Source organism: Saccopteryx leptura, chromosome 10 (assembly GCF_036850995.1).
Source record: "Saccopteryx leptura isolate mSacLep1 chromosome 10, mSacLep1_pri_phased_curated, whole genome shotgun sequence".
Classification (NCBI taxonomy): Eukaryota; Metazoa; Chordata; class Mammalia; order Chiroptera; family Emballonuridae; genus Saccopteryx; species Saccopteryx leptura.
This window is the reverse complement of record NC_089512.1, coordinates 48,075,183-48,091,941: the sequence shown is the minus strand read 5'-3', so window position 1 is coordinate 48,091,941 and position 16,759 is coordinate 48,075,183. Positions and strand designations below refer to the sequence as shown.

At 36.9% G+C, this 16,759-nt stretch overlaps 1 protein-coding gene across 8 annotated transcripts in view; it reads left to right on the top strand.

The window, feature by feature from the left end:
- Positions 1 to 16,759, top strand: part of PPARG (peroxisome proliferator activated receptor gamma) — a 154,047-nt gene that overhangs the window by 87,575 nt on the left and 49,713 nt on the right. For all 8 annotated transcript variants that reach the window (XM_066351157.1, XM_066351153.1, XM_066351155.1 and 5 more), the window contains 2 exons: positions 8,102 to 8,329; positions 9,868 to 10,037. In XM_066351157.1, coding sequence (XP_066207254.1) covers positions 8,110 to 8,329; positions 9,868 to 10,037 — 390 coding nt within the window. In that variant the 5' untranslated portion in view covers positions 8,102 to 8,109. The remainder of the gene's footprint in view (positions 1 to 8,101; positions 8,330 to 9,867; positions 10,038 to 16,759) is intronic.

Sequence of the window (16,759 nt, the reverse complement as noted above, 5' to 3'; positions counted from 1 at the left end):
TATTTTTTTCTTCGAGTTTTGGCAACATTGCCGTATTGATTTTAGCTTCTGGTATTGCTGTTGAGCAGTAAATGTCATTCTGACTCCTGATCTTTCCTATGAGACTTATTATTTTTTCTCTTTGGAGGCTTTTAGGGTAGACTGTAAAAAGAGAATTAGTCTTTACAGTACTTCCTTTCTCTGTTGTGTAAGTAAGAAATCCTTCTTCTCTTGGGTTTTGTTGTTGTTTTAACCAACATAAATCTTGGCCCTCTAAAGTAAAAGAAAACCGGAGGGACGATTTAATAATGTTTTTCAAGTACATATGGTAAAGGGCAAATATGCAAAGGATAACTATATATTTAGAAAGTGAAAAATGTTACAAATGTCAACATAGGGTAGACGATTATTTCACAAACTATATTCCATCAAATGTTAAACTTCTCAAATATTGCATACTGTGCCCTACCCTCTCTTGTACTTTCTCATGGACTATTACTCTAAGAAGTCTCACAATAAACTCATTTAAATTTTCTTGACTAGCATTTCCTAAATGTATTTGCCCACCATGACTTTTTTCTTTTTAATTATTTTAAAAGGAACATCATTAACATATGTATAACACAGTTGGGAGAATGCCAGATAAGACGTAGACTTTCCTGGCTACAAAAGAGCAATTAAGCAATGGAATAAGTCACCAAGAGAAGCTGTGTACTCTCCTTTTCCAGAGATCTTTAAAACAGGACATCTGTTTTAGGCGTAGTCCTGTTTAAACAATAGGACTATACTGGTGTTTCTTCCTCTTCCTGTCCCCTAGTGGTAACATTGAAGGCTTTTCGCCCACCTTTTACGTGATTTTAGTACTTTGATTATTAATATGTATATATAAAAATGACAACTACTACTACCAATAATTATATTTATTGAGAAATTATTTAGTGTCTGGCACTATGCTAGATGCTTTAACAATTTCATAATGCAATGCAGAGAATGCTAAGGTAGGAGATAGAAAACCTGCATTCTTATTCAGTCAGCCTCTGACTAACCGTGTGCTTATGGGCAAATCACTTTGCTTCATTTTCTTCATCTATCAAATGATAAACTTAGATCATCTCAAAAGGTCTTTTCCACTCTAATATTTTAGGATGATTTTTTCAGCTGGATATCAGCTAATATAATGGAAGAAGAATTAGAAAATTTCTAGGTCAATTTACACTGGAAAATGATTTGCATGAATCAATACGGAGGGGCTGGATAAATAAATTGGAACTATATTTATAAAAATTATGATATCAAGTTGAAACCAATTAGAAGATATTGAAAAAAATTGTTTATTGTCTCTTTAAGGTCACTTCCAACAAGACTTAAGTTTCAGAGGATTTATGAAAGGTTTTTTCCTGGTACCTACTTTTATTGCACAGCTTAACACATTTCTCTAGTGCAGCTTTTATTTGAGAATTATTCTTGTTAGGACATTCTAGCCTCCTGTACCTAGCACATCAGAGGTATTCAGTGTAGAAAGTTAAGTGTACAGCCTATAGAGTTTTAGAACATCTGGGTAAGTAACTCAGCTTTACTACTTACTAGTACCTGTGTATTCTTAGGCAAATTACTTCATATCTGTGCCTCAGTTTTCTTTAAGGAGAATTATAAGTGTACCTACCTCATAGGGATGCTGTGAAGATTAAATGGGACAACCTGAATTTTGTATTTTGTACAATACTTAACAAAGATTTAGGATTCTATTAATACTAGTTAATGTAATTATTAAGGACATGCAACATTTCCCCAATACTCTAATAGAAATTTTTCTTTTCTTTTCATAAGGGACAACATAAAACCCCACAGGTAAATTGTATAATTCTGGTGTTTGATACTATAATTTACTGTTTTTGTAATTTACCATCTTTTCCTTTTTTAAAATTTTTATTTATTGATTTCATTGAGAGAGGAAGGGAGAGAGAAAGAAAGAGAGAGACAGAAACATTGAGTTGTTCTTATGTGTGCCCTGATTGGGGATTGAGCCAGCAACCTTTGTGCTTCAGGACAATGCTCTAACTAACTGAGCTATCTGGCCAGGGCTAATTTAGCATCTTTTCTGACCCGCTTCTATACTCCAGAATAATGATGCCTATCAAATTAGAAAAGTTACTTTATTTTTGCATATTGGTTGAATTTATGTTTGAAATACATTGTACTTTGGAATATTGTGCAAAATCTGCTCACTGACTATAATAGAGTTTAAAGCCAAGTTTGAAGGTCTAAGTTAATAAAGAGCACATATTGATGTCCTTCCTCACATGTCTTCCTAGAGACTTTTGCCTGCTTGAAACACACTAAAGGGTGTGAAATTGATAGATATACCCTAATGCAGCACACTCCTGTCACCTAGCTGGAAAGTTAAGACACACTGTTATTTATCCCTGAGAAGGGCTGTTGTTCATGCTAATATTTCGTTCATTTGTTCTTTCGTGGATAATTGCACAGAGTAACAAAAAACACCTACTCAACTTACATTTTGGCAGAAACAATAGCTTATGTTTTCTAGAGACAAAATTAGAAGCAGGCTCCCTGGACCCATCTCTAAGTCAAAATAAAATAAGATGTCTAGGGAACCACTGTGCCTCCCACTAAACATGATCCATGGAATAATATTGTTTAGGTCAAGATGTCCTAGAATGAGAGGACAGGGAGAAGGAAAGGGGAGACAGGAAAATATGTTTTGGTTTTTTTTTGAAAATATGTATTTGAGTAATATGTTTTCATAGAGATGAAGAGGCAAGCTGTTTTTTTTTCTTTGTGTTTTCTACATGCAAACAAACAAAAACCCTTGTAAGACCCTAATCTTATCAAAAAAAGAAAAACTGAGGCCCTGGCCAGCTGGCTCAATGGTAGAGTGTTAGCCTGGTGTGTGGAAGTCCCAGATTGATTCCCGGCCAGGGCACATAGGAGAAGCGTCCATCTGCTCCTTCACCCTTCCCCCTCTCCTTCCTCTCTTTCTCTCTCTTTCCCTCCCGCAACCAAGGCTCCATTGGAGCAAAGTTGGCCCAGGCATTGAGGATGGCTCCATGGCCTCCACCTCCAGTGCTAGAATAGCTCCAGTTGCACTGGACCAATGCCCCAGATGGGCAGAGCATCTCCCCCTGGTGGGCTTGCGGGTGGACCCGGGTCCAGGCATGTGGAAGTCTGTCTCTCTGCATGCCTGCTTCTCATTTCAGAAAAATACAAAATAAAAAAAAAGAAAGAAAGAAAATCTGAGTATACATTGTTGAAGGGGAGGGGTTATAATTTAAATTGTATTTTATTTATAATATTGAAGATTACCATCTTTTCTGGGGAGCGTAAATTTTTAGCAAAACTAAACCATTGAAAAAGTATCTTTATTTTTTCTATTTCCACAGAAAAAAAATGAATATTCATTCTACCCTTCTCAATACAGATATAATCATTCATTTAACAAGCATTTAGTAACAACTGTGCATAAGGACTGAAGGGAAAACGAGTAATAAGACACTGTCCTTTTGTTCCAGAACTTGAAATTGAATAGCAGAGATATTTATTTAAACAATATCAGAGTTAAAAGAGATGCACAAAATGCTGTGGGAACACAGAAAATGGAGAGTATTTTTAAGTTGAAGAATTCATGAAGGTTTCATGGAGAAAGTAGCATTTGGATTATTGTAGGATTTCTCACTGCTGTAGAAAAGACAGATGGGATTGTGATATAGTGATGAGGAATGGGAAGAAGGTAGAGCAGCATTCGCATGAACAAAGATGAACAGACTAGAAAGTGCAGAGCATATTTAAACTGGTCAGAGTAGGATATGCCTAACCACAGGCTATACCAAGAATGGGAATGAGGTCTGAGATCACAAATGGAAAAGATCACTAGTGGAAAAAAACAAGTCAAGGCTGTGTCAGGGAGGGCCTTGAATGCCAAGCCAGGACATTTTAAGTTATTATGTAGGTCAATGGTCCCCAACCTTTTTTGGGCCACGGACTGGTTTAATGTCAGAAAATATTTTCACGGACCGGCCTTTAGGGTGGGACAGATAAATGTATCATGTGACCAAGACAAGCATCAAGAGTGAGTCTTAGACGGATGTAACAGAGGGAATCTAGTCATTTTTAAAAAATAAAACATCGTTCAGACTTAAATATAAATAAAACGGAAATAATGTAAGTTATTTATTCTTTCTCTGCGGACTGGTACCAAATGGCCCACGGACCGGTACCGGTCCACGGCCCAGGGGTTGGAGACCACTGATGTAGGTCACAGCTTCTCCTGCTTTCCCACCGATATGCCCTTAGTAGAAGAGGACAGCAAAAACATGGTGGGGATGAATAGGTGGAGTACGGGGGATGATTAGGGCAATGAAACTTCTGTACACTATAATGGTGCCTTTGTCAAAACCCACAGAATGTGCAACACAAAAAGTAAACCCTAATGTAAACTATGGACTATAGTTAATAATAACATATTACCATATTTTCCCTGTATAAGACGCTCCCATGTATAAGATGCATCTGAATTTTGGGGCCTGAAATTTGGGGGAAAAAATGTATTACATAAAGTTATTGAACTCAAGTTTTATTCATCATAAAATCCATACAACTCCTCATCACTGTCAAAACTCTCATCCACTAACTTGTCCTCTTCTGTGTCTGATGACAAATCACAGTCTTTAACAATGAGCACAAAAATAAGCGTGAAAAAGCGGGAAATGCAAGTAAAAAAATCTACAACTACTGTATAAGACGCACCCATTTTTTAGACCCCCAATTATTCAAAAATGGATACGTCTTAAACATGGGGAAATATGGTAATATTGGTTCATCAATTTGTAACAAGCACACTATACCAATGCAAGTATTAATAATAGAGGAAATCCAAGTTGAAATTTCCCCCAAAACTTTTTTTAAGTGAGAGGAGGGGAGATAGAAAGAGAGAGACTCCTACATGCACCCTGACTGGGATCCACCCAGCAACCCCCATCTGGGGCCAATGGTCAAATCAACTAAGCTATCCTCAGTGCCCAGGCTGATGCTCAAACCAGTCAAGCCACTGGCCGTGAGAGGAGAAGAGAAAAGCAGATAGTCAATTCTCATGTGTGCCCTGACTAGGATAGAACCCAGGACGTCTGCATGCTGAGCCAACACTGTATCCACTGAGTCAACTGGCCAGGGGCCCCCAAAACGTTTTTAAAATCAATGACCCATAGAATGACTGTCAGGATTCCTGTATTAAGAAGCATGGCTTTGGTTGACAGGAGTCATTAACATTATGTTAAAAGTGAAACGAAACAAAATTAAACCAGTAAATGATGAGCAACCAATTTTTCTTGCAACACAAATATATATATATTTTGCATCCTTATTTTCATTTCCCTATCTTCATACAGAGGCATATATACTACCCTTTACTCAGTGAACCTTCATTTTGTTTATAATAAGCATAATGAGAAATAGATAAACCAACTATTATGAATATTACAGTTAAAACAAGAAAGTTATATTTTGATATGAAAGTAATATATACTAAGAAAAAATGTGAAACAAGCCTACTGAGGAGATGAGCAAAGTAAATGGAGTGACCTTTGGTAGGTAAGTTTAGATGTATTTTTAGACAAAAAAATCAGTTTGATGGGTGCCCCTGTCATTGAGAGCACAAACTTTTATTCTTGATGTCATTGAGACCCAGTTTGACCTTTAAGCTATCACCACTGCACATTCCTCTTTTTGGTGTGTAGTGTTTACACTGTAACACAGATAACTTAAGGTTGTTTGGGTACTTATTATGTAGATATTCAGACATGTGAACCCAAATGGTGCCTAATGAGTCCTCTTGGAACCACTGAAGCACGTTCACAGACTAGTCTCCTCATGTGTGTTTTCAAGGCTCTTTGTTTTTCTTATGAAGACCACAACTGGAATCTTTAACCTCATGCAAAAAAATCAGCCTTTGAGAATAAATTCCTTAGCTCTCTGCTTGCTGGGAAAATACAAGAGACCCATTCCCAAACAACCCTAGGAGAACAGCTCTTCCTCTATAAACCATTTTCATCAAGAGAGAATATATACAGAACCAAGTTTCTGGGTCACTCTCGAGTTTCAATTCTCTACTTAGTAGCTGTTGGACACTGGGCAAGTCACGTTATTTCTTCTCTAAGTCCTACTTATTTCTGAAGTGGGGATAATATCTCAGATTACACGAATAAAAGGTAAAATGTGTCTGAGGGAGGTACTCAATGAATGTTAGTTTGCTTCCCCCTTTCCTGCCTCTTATGCTAAAATATTAATTTATTGAGCCAAGCCCTTTGTTAGGAGATGGGGATATAATTTATGCAAATAAGACATGAGTATATGAATTTAGATGACCTAGAAATTATGAACAACTCATTTCTTTGCCTCCAGTGTCAGCAATCTCAAATTTCTATACCACTCTATTGGTATTTTTGACCAAGGAGTAAACTTTTAATATACTGTGACTGCTTTTTTTGGCACGTCTTTAATAGTGAACTGGTTTTAGGTAAACCAAGTCAGGTTCCCATTGCAAAAGGTTTATAGTCTACCCTCTTCAGTAACTCACAAGTCCACATTAAATACTTAGAACCAAAATCTCTCAGGGTTTTATTTCACTTACTGTGACCTCAGAGACATGAACAAGAATGTGATGGTACCGGGGGGGGGGGGCCACAAAGAAAACCAGATAGAAGGTGACAGAAGACAATTTGACTTTGGGTGAGGGGTATGCAGTATAATCAAATATCAAAATAATCTGGAGAAGTTTTCTCTCAACATATGTACCCTGATTTATCAATGTCACTGCATTAAATTTAATAATAAAAAAACAAACAAATACAAATCATATTTAGAAAAATGGATATGGCGTGTATCATCTTAAGCAGGCAATTCATGAAACAAGTTATTCTGTGGTCTTAGAATCCATATCAGTGTTTTTAACCTTTGTGTTTTTTATATGTTTTCTTGTTTCCATTTTTGTTTTGTCTTGGGGATGGTTTAAAATTAATTCTGAGCTAAATTTTCATTTTAACATTCCCTCACTGATAATCAGATATGTTACTACATATCTCTAACCTCTCTCTTCTTATTGGGAATGCTTTCTCCTCCTTAAGTAAAGCTATATACATAGAAAACATAAATATTTGAGTATTTTCATAGCACAGAAGGGATTTTCTGTTTTTTAAAAGGTTTGTTTTAATATTATTTTGAGAACAAACTTATTTTATAATACAGTTAAAGAATAAATTTTTATCTAAATTTAATATACTTTTTTTTAGATTTTACTTATTCATTTTGAGAGAGAGAGGGAGAGAGAGAGGGGGGGGGGGGAGGAGCAGGAAGCATCAAGTCCCATGTGTGCCTTGACCAGGCAAGTCCAGGGATTCGAAATAGCGACCTCAGCATTTCAGGCCAATGGTTTCCAGGGGTCTCAAACTCAACTCAGCATGTGGGCCGCAGAGCAAGATCACAGCTGTTCGGCGGGCCGCACTAGGTCTACAAAAAGCAACTGTTACGCAACACTTTTCTCACTGCAGTTGAAAACAAAAAAAAATCAGTACAACAAGCACAATCCGGGCCGCATAGTTTGAGACCCCTGGTTTATCCACTGCACCACCACAGGTCAGGTGTCTTATCTAAATTTAGCATACCAACGTTTCTGTTACGCAAAAGCATTATAAACACGAATGATAGAGCAAAATTTTCTTCCTAAAGAGAAAAATATTTGGGATCTCTAATTTCAATAAAGTAAAATTGTCCTGGAACTCTATTCTCTTTAAAAATTATTAACAGACTTAATTGATGATCTTCTATAGAAGATAATGAGAGCAGGGCTGTCTGCAGAAATGGATATGGGCACACTGTACACATTGATCCTGTTATAGGGTTCTCTACTGTAATATCCAGGTAAGTAGTGACTTACTTCCTTGTAAAACAAACTGGGCAGCACTAAGAAGGTGGTTATTTTCTCTTTCCTCACTGTGATAACCTAGATGGAATCACTTTACCAACCATTCTTTCAGTTCCCTTTCTACATATCCTCAGAGGATTGCTCTGTCCTCAAGAACCAACTTCATAGCCAATCTTTTTTCTATTTCAGAAATTACCATGGTTGACACAGAGATGCCATTTTGGCCCACCAACTTTGGAATCAGCTCTGTGGATCTTTCTGTAATGGATGACCACTCCCATGCCTTTGACATCAAACCCTTCACTACCGTTGATTTCTCCAGCATCTCGACTCCACACTATGAAGACATTCCATTCACAAGAGCTGACCCAGTCGTTGCTGATTATAAGTATGATCTGAAACTCCAAGAGTACCAAAGTATGATGTTAATTTTCACTTTTCAAACTATTTAGACTAGCACTGGACTAATTTTAATAACACTGGAGTAAGTGCTCTAGAAACTAAAAATCTATAAAGAAAACATTTATCATTCACTTATTCATCCATTTGTCCATGAAATAGTCAGGATTTACAAAATACCAGAAAGGAAGGCAATGGACACCAGATCATTCTTTCCTTTTTTCCCTTCTTCCTTTCTCTCTCTCTCTTTTTTTTCTTTCTTCTTAGGAGCATTTTCTAGTATGATTATATTGCAAGGTGTATCTCAGGCCAAGAGTTCATCACCCAAACTTTTAATTCTCTTGGCCACTTTAAATTAATAAGTAACAGTTTGCTGCCTTATCAGGAAATTACTAAATTATAATCCAATTTTGACGTGTTATTTGAGAAGCTTACACTGAACTTATTTTTCAGCCCAAATTTAGATTTTGACAATATAGTCTATTAACAAGTCTTCATGCCTTAACTCAATTTACACTGAAACATCAGACTCAGAAAAACTAAAACTGCACTTTTCAAGATAAAATAAATTTCTATGATGCTATTTCCTTGATTTTTATCTCTTTGTGTACTGATATGCTGGTTTTTCAAAGCCACCAGTATGTAATTGGTAACCATTACTTGACAATAAGAACTTCCTGTATTTCTAGTTTGGTTTTTTTTTAAGATAAGTAATATACTTGGTTATATTTATGTGTGTGGTTTTCAGTTAGAGCCTAATATGGAAATTTAATAGCCCTGATCCTAACCAGCGGAAAGATAGTGCTTACTTTCCATAGATTGTTTTACACTCTATCAAAGATCATTTTACAAACCACCTTTTCTGACTCAACCCTGATGGCAAACTTGGTTAGAGCAGCATCCCAATAAGCCAAGGTTGCAGGTTCAATCCCTGGTCAGGGCACATACACGAATCAACCAATGAATATATAAAGAAGTAGAACAACAAATTGATGTCCTGCTTTCTCCCCCTCCCTTTCTCTCTCTAAAATCAATAATTTTAAAAAAACTTTGTTTTAAAAACACTAATGGTAATCTAGTCTCTTATTTTTCATGTACCTACAAGTTGGGCTTCCCATTACCTTTTCATGGCAATGTTTTTTCTGCATTTCTTTTGCAAGAAAGGTTCAAAAATAGTTCTAAAATGCCACATTTAAGTTAAAATACACAATTTAATATTGTGAAAATGCCAACGGCACATTAGTAAAATAACCTTTATTGTCTCTGATACTCTATGTTGTCTGTTAGTGCTTTAGTATTACAGGGTGTTAGAGGGTCACAGAACCACAGGCTTAATTCCCTGACCTGTTTTATTTATACAGGTGAAGTTTAGAGGCGTTGTATCTTGCCTGTGATCACAAAGCCTACTTTTTCCTGTCTTTTCATGTTGCATAGTGCTTCTACATGTAAATAATAAAAATATGGCATTAAGGTATATGCTCTGGTGACTTGTCCGATTGCCTTTTCAGCATTGTTTTTTGTGTAATAATGATCTCTTCACATTTTTCTATACATAGGTGCAATCAAAGTGGAGCCTGAATCCCCACCTTATTATTCTGAAAAGACTCAGCTGTACAATAAGCCTCATGAAGAACCTTGCAACTCCCTCATGGCAATTGAATGCCGTGTCTGTGGAGATAAAGCTTCTGGGTTTCACTATGGAGTTCATGCTTGTGAAGGATGCAAGGTAAATAATCTTCTTCAAAGGATATGCTGAAAATTTACCTATTATTCATTTCCTGCTGCAACCACATGAGAAGGAATTGAGATAAAATTTCAGACTTTTTTTAAAAAACACATTCTTCAGATGCTATAATATTTGAAAACTCAAGAAATTTAATTAAAGCAGAGCTACTTTGCCTCACTTTCCTTCATATATTTGTCTTATGAGGCACTGATTTAATTTAATCCTCATATCTTGCAGGGTTTTCTTTTAAAGTGACTTTATCAAGGTATCAAGGCAAGATACTAATGAACTGACCCAGAACCCAGATTTCCTGAATCTTCCAGTGTTTTTTTCACTATACCATGTAATATTTTATATATGTAAGGCTTGACAGAGTTGATAGGTAAGTAGGTAGGTAGACAGATAATCTTCATATAAGCCTTAGAACAGTCCTAAAAGGTTGAGCTTATTTATGGCCACTAACATATATAGAAATTATGAATTAGACTTTTTCATGGTCATCCATTAATAAGTGGCAGAGCTAGGATTAGAATTTCTATCTTATGATTCCTAAACCAGTGCTCTGCATTTGCTTATTCCAGCATAACTTTGAGCCATGTATTATAGGTAGACAAAGAAATATAACTATTTTGGAAAGGAGACACTATTCTCATCTTTTTTTGTGAAAAGGGGCAGTTCAAACATTTAGTATTATTCTGCCCAAGTACTAAGAAAATGTTAATCCACTCATATTTTAATATATAGTTTTTTTAAATAATTAACTTTAATATTCTAAATGAATAAACTAGTAATAGAATGGTTTTGTTATATATTCCAGGACTCAGAATAAATCATTCATATTTTCTTATAAAATGGATGTTTTACTTTTATAAAATTTTTATAAATACAGAATTTAAAATATTGTATATTATGTATATTTTATAAATATAAAAATATTATAAAATATTCATTTTATAAAATAAACACTGCTTATACTATATAAATCAGATTTCATCCTCATTTGGGCTTTTTATTCAGAATAAAATTATACAGCAGCAGCTGGGCAGGCATTAGAACATGGTTCCTAACTAGACTGTGGGCCAAAAAAGGAAATTAATATTTATTTGAATTTTTATTATGCACCAGATATTGTGCAAGATACTTTTGCATATATCATTTTAAACCACATTCTGTCTAAATTTTTGCATTTATAAAATGATGCTGCTGAATTAGTTTATTGCTCTAAGGCAACTTAACAAAATGAAAAGAGATAAGCTAGTAGTTACCTGGACAACTTGCCCAAAGTCACTAGCTAATTACATAAGCACTTTAGCCCTCAGTCACCTTATGTATTAAACAACTTTGTCAAATCAGCTATTAAAGGTCTTACTTATCTCTAAGGTCTAAAATTCCAAAATTACAGCTTGAAAAATGCCTGGCAAGAGATGCTTTCACTTAAAACACTTAAACCCATTCATTCTGTGATTAAAACCAAACTAATATATTTGTGACCTTATGTGAAATCATTATGTATAGTTAGTTATTTAAGATCTCAGTGAGTAATAAAAACATTTCAGTTTATTGCATTAGACATTTATACAGTTTTTGAGTATGATAAATCCTGAGAAATACCTAAAGAAACCATTTAGTTTTGGTCATCTTGGTAATTTAACTTGATAAATAATATCAGTATGAATGGTTAAGTTTCCACAATAAATTATTGTTGGTATGGGCTAGTAAAGCACTTAGGAAACTAGAAAGTTTAAGCAAATAGTTTCACCATGTTCTGTTAGTCCAGGGGTCGGAAACCTATGGCTCGCGAGCCAGATGTGGCTCTTTTGATGGCTGCATCTGGCTCGCAGACAAATCTTTAATAAAAAAAATAACGTTAAAAATATAAAACATTCTCATGTATTACAATCCATTCATTTCCTACCTCTCATGTTCACGGTTGCGGGTGGCTGGAGCCAATCACAGCTGTTCTCCAGGACAACACCAAATTTTTATTGGATAATGTGTAACGTACACAAGTCGTTGTATGGCTCTCATGGAATTACATTTTAAAATATGTGGCATTCATGGCTCTCTCAGCCAAAAAGGTTCCCGACCCCTCTATTAGTCATATTTGTGGAGAATTAACATTACCGAAAACAGCTAAAATGAACAGATAGAAACATTGTCAGTAGTTGCTTATAGTGATAAAAGCTGAGTTCTACGGGCACAAAAACTTTGAAGATAAAAGCAAGCAAAGAAGAAAGGTAGCAAAAAATAAAAAAACAAAAAAAGAAAAAGAAAAGAGGGAGGAGAAAATCACTATGCCTTTAAATTAGGAACAAAACAGGTTCTAAGGCAGAGATGGATAATAAACACTTAATAAAACCTGAAAAATACAGGGGACTTCTTAACCAACCATAGGGAGAGGAACTAATAAAAACAATAGACAAAAATTAAGAGCACTGGCCCTGGCCGGTTGGCTCAGCGGTAGAACGTCGGCCTGGCGTGCGAAGGACCCAGGATCAATTCCTGGCCAGGGCACATAGGAGAAGCGCCCATTTGCTTCTCCACCCCCCCCCCCTTCCTCTCTATCTCTTCCCCTCCCGCAGCCAAGGCTCCATTGGAGCAAAGATGGCCCGGGCGCTGGGGATGGCTCCGTAGCCTCTGCCCCAGGCGCTGGAGTGGTTCTGGTCGCAGCAGAGCGAGGCCCCGGAGGGGCAGAGCATCGCCCCCTGGTGGGCAGAGCGTTGCCCCTGGTGGGCGTGCAGGGTGGATCCCGGTCAGGCGCATGCGGGAGTCTGTCTGACTGTCTCTCCCCGTTTCCAGCTTCAGAAAAAATACAAAAAAAAAAAAAAAATTAAGAGCACTGTATGCTAACCTTCAGCAACTTGCAAACCCTCCACCTATGGATTACAGACTTCCTAGACTAAAATGCAAGGAAGGTTATGATAACTGTGGAAGGAAAAATAGACATCTACTCATTTCTTTCTCTTAATTTTTGTAAAAATTTATTGAACCAACTGATAGCAATGCCAGGAAGCAAGATCTCAATTGCTCCCAACATCTAGTCATTTTAAAGATAAGAATAAGGAAAATGTTAGTGGAATGATATAACTTTGGCTTCTCCAAGTATAAATTAACAATTTTCAAGATATGGTCTGTAGACAATATCAAAGCACCCAGGAGATTAAAACTATTTTCATATTAATACTTTGTTGTTATTTACCATTTTCATTCTCATTTGCTCAGGAGTGTAAAGTGGAATGTTTCAGAAGCTATATGACATGGAATGATAAGATAGCTCTGATGGGCCTGACCTGTGGTGGCGCAGTGAATAAAGCGTCCACCTGGAAATGCTGAGGTCACCAGTTCAAAACCTTGGGCTTGCCTGGTCAAGGCACATATGGGAGTTGATGCTTCCAGCTCCTCCCCACTTCTCTCTCTCTGTCTCTCTCTCCTCTCTCTGTCTCTCTCCTCTCTAAAAATGAATAAATAAAATTTAAAAAAAAAGATAGCTCTGATGGCTAATGGAATATTTGCCTGTATGTTCTCATACATAAAAAATTTTTAGTTTTAATTTCCAGTCTGGTAAATGTCAGTAAAAATAGCCCACATAAACTAATGCTGTTTGAGGTACTCAGTAATTTTTAGAAGAGTAAGGGGTTCTGAGACCAAAGAGGTTGAAAACCACTGTTATAAGGCATTGAGGCTGAAGAAATGCTCATTCTTTGCTACTTTAAAACTAAACAAAATTGCTGCCACACAATGTAGCTAAATTAGACCTGTGGCTGTCAGTAATCTAAAATATCTCCTTATTTTATCAACAATGCTAAATTATAAACTAGGCAAGTGAAATATGTTTGACTCAGCTGTACAGTATATATATATTTTCTGAAAGGTGCTTGGCAGTTTAACATTTGCAGTTAACTAGTAGATTATAGCATGTACCTATAATTAAAATGCAGTTGACCACAAACCTGCAAACTAATTTATGAATTGAAAAGAATAATTATATTGCTTAAGATAGCTGTTAGTAGGTCTTCTTAAGCAATTTTGCAATGCCAATGGAACAGGTTTATCTTAGTATTCCCTGTCAAAATTCAAACAGAAATGAAAAAAATTAGGTGCCTGACCAAGTGGTGGTGCAATGGATAGAGTGTCAACCTGGGACACTGAGGTCCCAGGTTTGAAACCCCTAAGTCACTGGCTTGAGCGTGAGCTCATCTGGCTTGAGTGTAGGATCATAGACATGATCCCATGGTTGCTGACTTGAGCCCAAAGGTCACTGGTTTGAAGCACAAGGTCACTGGCCTGAGCAAGGAGTCACAGGCTCAGCTGGAATCCCCCAGTCAAGGCATGTATGAGAAGTAACCAATGAATAATTAAAGTGCCACAACTATGAGTTAATGCTTCTTATCTCTCTCCCTTGCTGTCTATCTCTCTCTCTATCTCTATCTCTCTCTCTCTCTCTTTTGCTAAAAATAAAATTAAAAAATTTTAATTGGGTTTGGATTAAAGTGAAGGATTCTTGGGTATATTAATATTGCAGACTTAGGTAAAATATAACCTTTGGCTACTGAAAGATATAAATATCTTAGAGCTTGCAAAGCTGACTTTTTTTGCTTTTTGTATTTTTTCTGAAGTTGGAAACGAGGAGGCAGTCAGACAGACTCCCGCATGCGCCCGACCGAGATCCATCCGGCATGCCCACCAGGGGGCAATGCTCTGCCCATCTGAGGCATTGCTCTGTTGCAACCAGAGGCATTCTAGCACCTGAGGCAGAGGACATAGAGCCATCCTCAGCACCCGGGCCAACTTTGCTCCAATGGAGCCTCGGCTGCAGTAGGGGAAGAGAGAGACAGAGAGGAAGGGGAGGGGTAGGGGTGGAGAAGCAGATGGGCACTTCTCCTGTGTGCCCTAGCCAGGAATTGAACCCGGGACTCCTGCATGCCAGGCCGACGCTCTACCATTGAGCCATCTGGCCAGGGCCACTGACTTTTTTTTTAATGACAATTAGGACACTTTTTTTTTTCTCTATTAGGTTTTATATATTTTATCTTTAGTGAAAGATTATTTTAGATTCATAGATGTGGCCCTGGCTGGTTGGCTCAGTGGTAGAGTATCAGCCTGGTATGTGGATGTCCCAGATTCAATTCCCAGTCAGGGCACACAGGAAAAGTACCCATCTGCTTCTCCACCCCTCCCCTTCTTGCTTCTCTTTCTCTCTCTCTCTCTCTCTCTCTCTCTCTCTCTCTCTCTCTTCTCCCCTCTTGCATCCAAGGCTCGATTACAGCAAATTGGCCTTGGGCATTGAGAATGGCTCCATTGCAACAGAGCAAGGGCCCCAGATAGGCAGAGCATCACCCCCTAGTGGGCTTGCCAGGTGGATCCTGGTTGAGGCGCATGTGGGAGTCTGTCTCTGCCTCTCTCCTCTTACTAAAAAAAAATTATTTTTTTAAAGTGAAAAAATACTTTAAAATTCAAAGGTCCTCAGAACCCTTTAAGAATTAAGGAAGCTTCAACTTCTAGCAGTTTCTACATAGGACATATTCTTTGAGATATTACTCATCTCACAAGAGTTAGAGAAAACTCTTTAAAACAACCAACAATAACAAAACAAGTCCTAGGACTTGAGCTGTGAGCTACAGGCACAATTAGAGTTTCCCTCATGATAGCTGCCCATAGGAGTACTAAAGTGCAGCATTGCCTCAAAGGCAGGTGCCTGTAGCTGTATTTGGAGCCATCAGTGAGGAGGAGCTGAGTCTGGGTCTTTTGAATTGAGACAGAATACTCAAAGGAATCTGAAATAGTCATAAGTCAATGGTACCCCTGGCTTCCAACAGAAGCATCTATAGATTCTTTTTGGAGGAAAGAATTCCCAGTTTAGACAGTGTAGGATTCCTATAGTTTAAGGTCAAGAAATGAGTTCAAAATAAAACCTCAGCAAGCACATAGATGACAGTCAACTTGAATGACATTTATCAGAAATAAACCAGCAAATTAATTTAGACCCCCTCGGCCGCTCCCCAAGGAAAGCAGATATTGGGATTACCAGATACAGATAGATCAGCTGTGTATGTTTTTAAGAAGAGGACAGGATCACAACAAGCAACATAAACTATCAGGAATGAGTAGGTGGATTTGAAAACAAACCAAGTGAAACTCCTAAAAATAAAATATAATTATTAAAATAAAAATTCAGTAGAAGGGTTAAATAGTATACTGGACACAGCAGAAGAAAGGACAACTGAACTGGAAGATAAATGCAGAAATTGCTGGCAGTGAGACTCATAGTGTCTTAAAGAATGTGTCTCGTCCAGAATCTGCTAGAATTTGAAGTCTTTTTTAGTTCTTGAAGCATGAATAGGATCTTTGAATATTAAAAAGGTATGCTTTCTTCACTAATGAATAGAAGAGTTACGTATAGAACTGTTCTAACTGATGAATTTTTGCCATCATAATTATACATATTTTTGTGGCCTTATTTGACTGCTATTTTTTTGTTTTTGTTTAAATTTTTATTGAATGTATTGAGGTGACATTGGCTAATAAAATTATATAGATTTCAGGTGTACAATTTATTATCTGTATATTGTATTGTGTGTTCACCACCCTGTCTCCTTTCATCACCATTTATCCCACCATTATCCTCTTTTACCTACCTCCTTTTGACTGCTATTTTATTGTTGTCTTTTGCAATCAGTTAGTAATTAATGATAAGAAGATAGAAAATATAAAACAGAAAATCA